Source organism: Alosa sapidissima, chromosome 2 (genome assembly GCF_018492685.1).
Source record: "Alosa sapidissima isolate fAloSap1 chromosome 2, fAloSap1.pri, whole genome shotgun sequence".
NCBI lineage: Eukaryota > Metazoa > Chordata > Actinopteri > Clupeiformes > Clupeidae > Alosa > Alosa sapidissima.
Genome location: NC_055958.1, coordinates 38,348,884 through 38,358,100, shown reverse-complemented (window position 1 = coordinate 38,358,100; position 9,217 = coordinate 38,348,884). Strand labels below are relative to the sequence as shown.

Below are 9,217 nucleotides of genomic sequence, written 5' to 3'. Positions count from 1 at the left end.
CCTCTGCCTGACAACAGATCAGGAAGTGAAGTTGAGTGGCAGGTTGCTGTCCTGTCCTCCACTAGATACTATGCATACAAACTATAGTGTTAAGACTAATCAGGAAAATAGTTTGGTTTTATTAATCATTCTTGAGATAAATTACTCATTTAATTTATTCAGGCTTTCACCTGACTACTGTCTATGAGATAAACACTTTAAATGTAAATTGTTCAGTGTGTGTATGGTAAGTTGAACTGTGTGTCTGTATGGCGGCGTGTGGCTGATATTTTTTTATACAGAACCCAAAAGACACATACAGAATGTGTTCTTAACAACATTTATGTGAAAAGTAGATGAAAGCCAAGCTTGTGTATGGCTGTAAAGAGCATTCTCATTCGGGTACATTGATCTCTGGACTTCAAAACAAGAAAAGGAATGTTTTCTGCAGGATTTTAGTGAGACTGACCAATCAGCTTGCAGCTCCACTAGATCCCTCCCCATGACCGGCTCCCTTCCTGAGTGAGGAAATGAAACTGACGGCTGCTCTGATCAACATTACAGGTTCTCTGCTACTTGACACATTTTGGAAAAGAAATGTCAGACGGTAGTTGTGTTTTCTTTTTAATAACATATCGGAGAGGATGACATCCTTATAGATGTTTTAGACTGGACTTGATTTTGTACACTCCTGAAAGTGAAAGTTTTCCAGCCAACTTCAAAAGCACAAGTGTAGTAGGCTGATACTTGTGTTTTGAGGTGGTTTTCAAACAAGAAGAAATCCTCATTTTGTGAACATTTATATTTTGTGTGTGTGAAAAAGAGAATGGCGGCGAAACTACAAAAGGATCTTTCCTGTCCACGGTGTGGAGAAATCTTCAAGGATCCCGTTCTTATGTCATGTAGTCACAGCGTCTGTAAAGTATGTCTGCAGCAGTTCTGGGAGGGCAAAGGATCCAGGGAGTGTCCAGTCTGCGGGCACAGATCACCAGAGGACTGGCTTCCCTTAAATCTGGCGTTGATGAACCTGTGTGAGACTTTCCTACAGGAGTGGCAACAGGTGCCGTGCAGTCTGCACAGAAGAAAGCTGGAGCTCTTCTGCCACGATGATCAGCAGCTTGTGTGCCTGATGTGTCGAGACTCACTATTACACAAAGATCACAGCTTCCGTCCAGTTGCTGAAGCAGCAATTCATGTAAAGGTAGGTGCTCAGCACACTCAGCATACACCTTTAGACTCATTTAATACTCTTTGATGTTTGTTTATGAAACAAAGTCAGTGCAAACTTGCAAATACTCTCTCTCTCTTTCTCTCCCACACCGACCCACACACACATACACACACACACACACATGGAATAGCGAATTGTGAATATTCCAGTCATGTTGACTCTATCTTTAGTTTTGTTCTAGCGTACCATTACGTCTGACTTTAAACAGCTGTAATGCAGTCTAACGTTCTGACAAGCACACCAATTGCCTACATTGTTCTTTCCCATCTGAAATAACTCCTCTGGCTTTGCTGTCTCCATCCTTTCTGTTTTTGTTGTTTAAACTTGTGATATCCATGATGAGTAGCCTATTGAGTTAGTGAATTAGCTCAACATTGTGTGCTGATAACCATATATAGATAGCAGAGTAAAGGAAAACAAGTAGCCTAGTTGCGTGCCTGCATTCTGTCTCCTGCTCAAAGAAATTGTGTGTGCGTTAATTTTGATAACCTGTTCACTAACTTTACATAATAGAAAATGTGAATGGAAATATCCTGATGGCATGCAGCTAATGGGATACTGTGCATAGTTGGGAAGGTATGGTGGGCCAGTTTGGTGTGATACACATTACACACACACACAAGGAACATTTTCTCTCGTTGTTGAGTAGCCTGGTGGTACGCACAGTGCGTACGGACGTACACCTGCAGGCGCGCCTGATTAGCGTAACAATAAAGTGTCAATTAATTTCAGGAGGAACTCATGATCAAACTACAGGAGAAGCTGAAGGCTTTTGAGAAGGCTAAAGACACCTGTCATGATTCAGCTGAGTATATTAAGGTGAGTGCCAGTTACTGCGTTGCTGAGCATCATTAAAATAAGGCAATTGTGTAAAATACAGTGTCATTGCTAAGCTCATTTTACAAGTAGCCTTCATTGTATAGGATTTACATTTAAAGTACTTTGCATTTTCAATCCACAACAAATGAATCATTTATCAAACTAATGCCAAAGTTAATGGTTTGTTTGTGATAATAAATTAATCATGGATATGCATTATTCTAGTTAACATTATTTCAACATTAACCAACATCTATTGTAGTTTTTGGAATATTTCATGGGATTGTAAGATCATTATTTCTTTTACTGTCCTGCATATTTTTCAGTATTTTATCCATTTTCCATCCGTCAACAAAGCTATTTAAAGCGTGACACAATTTAATTTCATCCAGACTCAGTCCCAGAACACCGAGAAGCAGGTCCATGAGGAGTTTGAGAAGCTTCACCAGTTTCTACGAGATGAAGAGGCAGCCAGGATAGCTGCACTGAGGGAGGAAGAGGAGCAGAAGAGTCAGATGATGAAGGAGAAGATTGAGAAGATGAGCAGAGAGATCTCATCTCTTTCAGACACAATCAGAGCCATAGAAGAGGAGATGAGAGCTGATGACATCACCTACCTACAGGTCAGAACTACTGTATCAGTGGTGTGTGTGTGTGTGTGTGTGCGTGTGTATGTGTGTGTGTGTTTATGTGTGTGTGTGTCTGTCTGTCTGTCTGTCTGTCTATATCAATTTGATTGCTACTTTGAATGACAAAAACTTTCTTGCTGTTATAGCCTTTTATACTGTTTTGAAGTCACCTGTTAGCCTGCATAACTCACTGGAAGCGGGTAAGACCACTTAGCCTATAACTCCCCTATAGCTACAGGCTAGCTATGGGCTAACTGGTCTATTCAACTCCCAGTGAGTTATGCTAAGCTAGGCTGATGGGGTCAGACAGGGTTATTGCATGCACAGAGAAGGGTATGCCATCTTATCTAGCTCTGGGGTAGCCAGCAAATAAGCTAATTTCCCAAAAAGTGACGTGCAATGTTTATCTGTTCCCAGTAAAAGTTGAGTATGATTGAGTATGTTTATGATTTGTGAGACAATTAGCATAACAATAACTTCATCCTGTTCTAATTTCACAGAATTATAAGAGCACAGTGGAAAGGTGAGTGATCTGCCTCCTGTCTATCTCTCTCTTCTCTGTGGTTCTGAACCCAAACCCACAGCAGCACTGACTCCTGAATGTTATTCCAGAGCCCGCCGCACACTGCAGGATCCAGAGAAGGTTTCAGGAGCTCTGATCAATGTGGCAAAGCACCTGGGCAACCTGAAGTTCAGAGTCTGGGAGAAGATGCAGGAGATTATTCAATACAGTGAATATATTGTTCTCTCTTTCTCTCACTGTCTGCCATAACCTCAAAACATCATCACATGATTCAGAACATTCTCACATACTCGCACAATCACATACACACAAATATGAATTTTACTCATGCACATAACACACACTCGCACAGACAAACACACACACACACACACACACACTCACTCACACACACAAATAGGAGGCAAAATCGAAATGCCGATAAATAGGATGTAAGGGTATCCAAGAAAAAGTATGGGGCGGTGGTAGTGTAGTGGTTAAGGAGCTGGGCTAGCGTGCAGTAGCCTGAAAGTTGTTGGTTCAATTCCCGGCTTCCACCGTTGTGCCCTTGAGCAAGGCACTTAACCCCAAGTTGCTCCGGGGACAATGTGATCCCTTGTAATATAGCTGACATATGTAAGTCACTTTGGTCAAGAAGTGTCTGCTAAATGTAATGTAAAAAAGAGTGGATGCCATTAAGGGTAATTACTGTGCATAGAGCTAGAAAGAGAAATGGGTACAAAATGTTCATTGATGATCATACCAGATCATTACATTATTCCCCTGCCAAATACAGAACTGTGATCCTTTTTTGTCAGTACTTCTCCTGCCAGTATACTTGGTAACATAACTGTGATCCCTTTTTGTCAGTACCTCTCCTGTCGGTATACTGTACTTGGTAGCACAACTGTGATCCCTTTTTGTCAGTACTTCTCCTGCCAGTATACTTGGTAGCACAACTGTGATCCCTTTTTGTCAGTACTTCTCCTGCCAGTATACTTGGTAACATAACTGTGATCCCTTTGTGTCAGTACTTCTTCTGCCAGTATACTTGGTAGCACCATTGTAGTGTGTGCTACACAGCACTGCTATTACAGTAATAATGACCATCATCATCACACATCACTCAGTAGCCATGTTTACACAGCACTTCTATTAATAATGACCATCATTATCACACATCACTAGCCATGTTTACACAGCCCTTCTATTAATAATGACCATCATTATCACACATCACTCAGTAGCCATGTTTACACAGCACTTATATTAATAATGACCATTATTATCACACATCACTCAGTGTCCATGTTTACACAGCACTTCTATTAATAATGACCATCATTATCACACATCACTCAGTAGCCATGTTTACACAGCACTTCTATTAATAATGACCATCATTATCACACATCACTAGCCATGTTTACACAGCACTTCTATTAATAATGACCATCATTATCACACATCACTAGCCATGTTTACACAGCACTTCTATTAATAATCACTCAGTAGCCATGTTTACATGGCCCCTTTTATTACGATTAGAAATGGAATGACGGCTCAGTCAGAATAAAAATGATCATATTTTGAATAACAATGCCTGATCTGATCAGAATTTTAATAGTGTAGCGTCGGTGGATGTACATGTTTAGCGTTGAATGAGTGTCTCCCAGAATGCAGTGCGAGTGAATGCTATAAGGTGTAATGTCGATTATAATAGTTGTAGTTACGTTTAGCATGTTGTGTATTTGTTAGCGTGTTAGTCTCTTTAGTTGTACCTCATGTGTTTATCCTCGTGTAGATGTGTGTGGTAAACCCTTGTTGTGTGTTACATGTGCGGCTGAGACTACCCCTGTGTTGCCCTATGTATGTGAAGTTTTAAGTGCGCACGTTCGACACAAGTCTGCGCAATGTTTTTCACATTTTGTGTGTGAAGTTCCTGTGTGTCCCGATCCTGCTGGGAGGGTCGGGGTCTCCATTTCCCGCCACAGTGGAGCATCGCTGTGCTCCAGAGACAGCCGACTAAAGTTCTACAAGAGGGCAGCGCGAGGAGGGACCTCGACGTGGACTGCTGACCGCCTGGAGATCGGCACACTGTGGACAGGTGGCAACGGCCACGAGCTGTCACAGTAGCCAGAAGGGGCTACCGAACGTCCAGGGGTTCCAGCGTATCCGGGGGTTCGGCTTGCAGTGGGACTATTTGCTGCTGTTTGAGGTAGCGCAGCTGCACGGCGGGAAACCGAGGGCCCAAGCGACACCACGACCCACGTCTGGCCGGTTCTGGTGCTTGTTCGGGGGAGAACTGACGTGACAGAGGCAGCCGAGAGCCCTTCCAGTCGGGAGGGGTTATCGTGCAGCCGGAGGCTTTCCGGTCACTTGGACTAAGCACTGGGACTGACACCGACGCAGCCGCGAGCGGTGAGCTGAGCTGTCATTGCCGGGGACGACAATGGCTCGGGAGGGGCTTATGTAGCGTCGGTGGATGTACATGTCTAACGTTGAATGAGTGTCTCCCAGAATGCAGTGCGAGTGAATGCTATAAGGTGTAATGTCGATTATAATAGTTGTAGTTGCGTGTACCATGTTGTGTATTTGTTAGCGTGTTAGTCTCTTTAGTTGTACCTCATGTGTTTATCCTCGTGTAGATGTGTGTGGTAAACCCTTGTTGTGTGTTGCATGTGCGGCTGAGACTACCCCTGTGTTGCCCTATGTAGTCTGATTGTGTTCGAGTCTTCCTGTTCCAATAAATGGCCGTCCTGGACAAAGGTGAATCTTGTCTGAGGGTGAGATCGCTACAATAGGATTGAAAGAGGTGGTATATTCAATTCCTATTGCGTTTGAACAGCCATGTATACGGTCATTTGGATTGCCTGCTGTATCTTCTCAAAGATAAGCAGGCAACAACGGCTATTCTGATCAAAGAATCTAAAGCGCTTGAGAGCGTCTGATCAGAAGAGATCATATATAAACAGACGGCATGCATTTTTCAATAGTAATAGTTTTATCGGCATGACAAAATAACTGTCCATGTACTGTAAACTGGGCTAGTGTTCAGCTCATGTGTGTTCTTTCTCTCTGCAGCACCTGTGACTCTGGATCCCAACACTGCGGCTGACACACTGCTCCTGTCTGAGGATCTGACCAGTGTAAGTGGGGCTGATGACGAGCAGCAGCTTCCTGATAACTTGGAGAGATTTGATGATTACGCCAACGTCCTGGGCTCTGAGGGCTTTAACTCAGGAACTCACAGCTGGGATGTGGAGGTTGGGGAGAACACCTGGTGGTTTGTGGGTGTGATGACAGAGGGAGATTTTAATTCCATGACTGGACGCTGGTATGTTTGTTTAGATGATGGTAAATATGGAGCAGAGTCTCCACCTCAGCCCACCACTCTCCTCCCAGTGAAGCAGAAACTCCAGAAGATCAGAGTGCAGCTGGACTGGGACAGAGGAGAGCTGTCATTCTCTGACCCTGATAATAACACACACCTACACACTTTCAAACACACTTTCACTGAGAGAGTGTTTCCATACTTTGCTATTGGCTGTGTACTCTCACCTCTGAGAGTCTTAGCAGTGAAGGCTTCAGTGTCAGTAGGCAGCAGGGCCACGTTTGGGCATTGGGCAAATGGGCTGCTGCCCCGGGGCCCCAGGCGTGGGACGTTTAAAAAAGGACAAAAATAATATGATCATATTTTGATATTTTTGATGCATTTCCCCACCAGTAGTGAAGCCCGCGTTGTCTTATCGTCACGTGTCGTTGCCCGTATCGATGCATGCTATCACAGACGACAATGGCTTTGCATGAGACGATTAGGAAATATGAAAGCGGAGAGAGGGCGGCAGCCCGGCGTTCTCAGTAAAGCGCGCCTGCAAGTGTACGGCCGTACACACTGTGCGTACCATCAGGCCATTCAACAACGAGAGAGAATTTCCCCTGTGTGTGTGTGTATTCCCACCAAACTTACCATAACTTCACAACTCTGCACAGGATCCCATTAACGGCATGACAGTAGGCTATTTACAATTTTCTGTAAAGTAAAGTTTGTAAACACGTCATCAAAATCAACTTAATGCAGAAATATATATGCACACGCACACTTTTGTAAGAGGAGAATACACACGCACACTACAGAAGTTGTAGGCTAGGCTACTTGTTGTTTTCGGGGAGGCCTCTGCACCCGGCCCAAGATGACCTTAACCTGGCCCTGCCATTAGGACAGCACAGTTAGAGCTGATGTCACATCTTGCCATCAGTCTATTGTTGTAATAACTGGTCCATGCTGTTAAAATTACATTATACATTGTAAATACTGAATTACTTGTCCTGTTGTTATTTACAGTAATGTCTCACAGCTTCATATGAAGTCTGCAAATATTGCAAGATGAAAGGTCATAACCTTGAGAAATATATTCTAAATCATATTCTGAATCAGGAACACATACTGTAAATGGAGGAGCAGATACAGTATATGAGATATGAAATTTAAAGGGCAACTTGGCAGGATTAGCTATATTCTCCCCTCTGCTGGAGAAATTGTGCATTATGCTATTTCAAACTGTGGAAAAAGGTAACAATAAAGCACATGAATTTGTTTACAAGCTAGCGAAACGGTTAGCATAAGTTCGGCAGAACAATGTGGATGTTACAAGGTAAGAAACAAGGGTAAATAAAGTGGAGGGCATGAAGAGACATGAAACTAGTCCGACCTGAATGTTGACTCATGGCAGCTAGAGGGAAATACATGACAATGTTTCTGTGCCAAAGACCAGTAATCTTACCTGAAGGTCTCCACTAATGTCTTTTAACATGGTAAAGCTCAATACAATGTAGCGATCACACCCGCAGACAGTGATTACCTTTGACCAGGATGGCCATTTATTGGAGCAGACATCAAGGAATACTCAGACAACAACAACAGGGCAACACAGGGGTAGTCTCAACCGCACATGTAACACACAATAAGGGCAGGGCTTAAAATTCATTTTTCAATGGAATTCCCCACTTAGGTTATTCATGTAGGGGGGGTTACACAGTTGGGGAGGGGGTTCGATACTTTTTTAAAAATGTATTTGATTTGTGGGTCCCCACCACCTTGACTTCATCAGTAATATTGAATATACTGTAGTGGGATCATTCACACCAGTGGCCATCTGTCATCAGTGATATTGAATATACTGCAGTGGGATCATTCACACCAGTGGCCATCTGTCATCAGTAATATTGAATATACTGCAGTGGGATCATTCACACCAGTGGCCATCTGTCATCAGTAATATTGAATATAGTGCAGTGGGATCATTCACACCAGTGGCCATCTGTCATCAGTAATATTGAATATAGTGCAGTGGGATCATTCACACCAGTGGCCATCTGTCATCAGTAATATTGAATATAGTGCAGTGGGATCATTCACACCAGTGGCCATCTGTCATCAGTAATATTGAATATAGTGCAGTGGGATCATTCACACCAGTGGCCATCTGTCATCAGTAATATTGAATATAGTGCAGTGGGATCATTCACACCAGTGGCCATCTGTCATCAGTAATATTGAATATAGTGCAGTGGGATCATTCACACCAGTGGCCATCTGTCATCAGTAATATTGAATATAGTGCAGTGGGATCATTCACACCAGTGGCCATCCTAGATTCTGCTTGACTCTCTCCACATCCACACTCACAAACACACACTGAAAATGATGGCTTATGTGATATGTTTCTATTTCATATATTTTTAAATTCATATAGAGTGTATTTAGTTAATAATGTATAGTATTTTACTAGTAATTACTAGTAGCTAAACACATTCTGTTTGCTAATCTGATATCATTTTAAAAGGCTAACTGAGAAATCATAGGAGATCTCTTTTGCAATTATGTAAGAACATATTGAAAACGGCTGCCCTGATAAGAAACCACTGCAACTCAGCTGGTATTCTGTCTACAGTATAATGGAGTGGAATGGGAATTAATAAGTGACCCCAAACTTTTGACCCCTCAGTGCATATCTCTATTTTTTTCTCCAGAAAAAGAGAAAGAAAGAGAGAAAA

The 9,217-nt window shown here is 42.7% G+C and overlaps 1 protein-coding gene across 3 annotated transcripts; it reads left to right on the top strand.

Moving 5' to 3' along the window:
* Window positions 1-323: 323 nt before the first annotated feature.
* Window positions 324-7,480, top strand: LOC121690320 (E3 ubiquitin-protein ligase TRIM35-like). 3 transcript variants are annotated; one of them, XR_006025039.1, is made up of 7 exons: window positions 324-1,180; window positions 1,943-2,029; window positions 2,422-2,652; window positions 3,159-3,181; window positions 3,271-3,355; window positions 4,919-5,581; window positions 6,245-6,375. XR_006025039.1 is itself a non-coding variant. In XM_042070816.1 (6 exons), exons 1-6 carry the CDS (start codon window positions 806-808, stop codon window positions 5,294-5,296), a joined length of 1,179 nt encoding a protein of 392 aa, XP_041926750.1. In that variant the 5' UTR covers window positions 324-805; the 3' UTR covers window positions 5,297-5,751. The 3 variants fall into 3 exon arrangements, 2 of the variants coding, with proteins under 2 accessions (XP_041926750.1, XP_041926742.1); XM_042070816.1 differs by lacking the exon at window positions 6,245-6,375 and having other exon boundaries at window positions 4,919-5,751; XM_042070808.1 differs by lacking the exon at window positions 4,919-5,581 and having other exon boundaries at window positions 325-1,180; window positions 3,271-3,389; window positions 6,245-7,480.
* The last annotated feature ends 1,737 nt before the right edge of the window (window positions 7,481-9,217 follow it).

Coding starts and splice junctions, on each gene's coding strand:
- LOC121690320 (XM_042070808.1), top strand. CDS start 806: ATGGCGGCGAAACTACAAAAGGATCTTTCCTGTCCACGGTGTGGAGAA. Junction 2,653..3,158: donor ATGACATCACCTACCTACAG/GTCAGAACTACT, acceptor CTAATTTCACAG/AATTATAAGAGCACAGTGGA. Junction 3,390..6,244: donor GCAGGAGATTATTCAATACA/GTGAATATATTG, acceptor TTCTCTCTGCAG/CACCTGTGACTCTGGATCCC.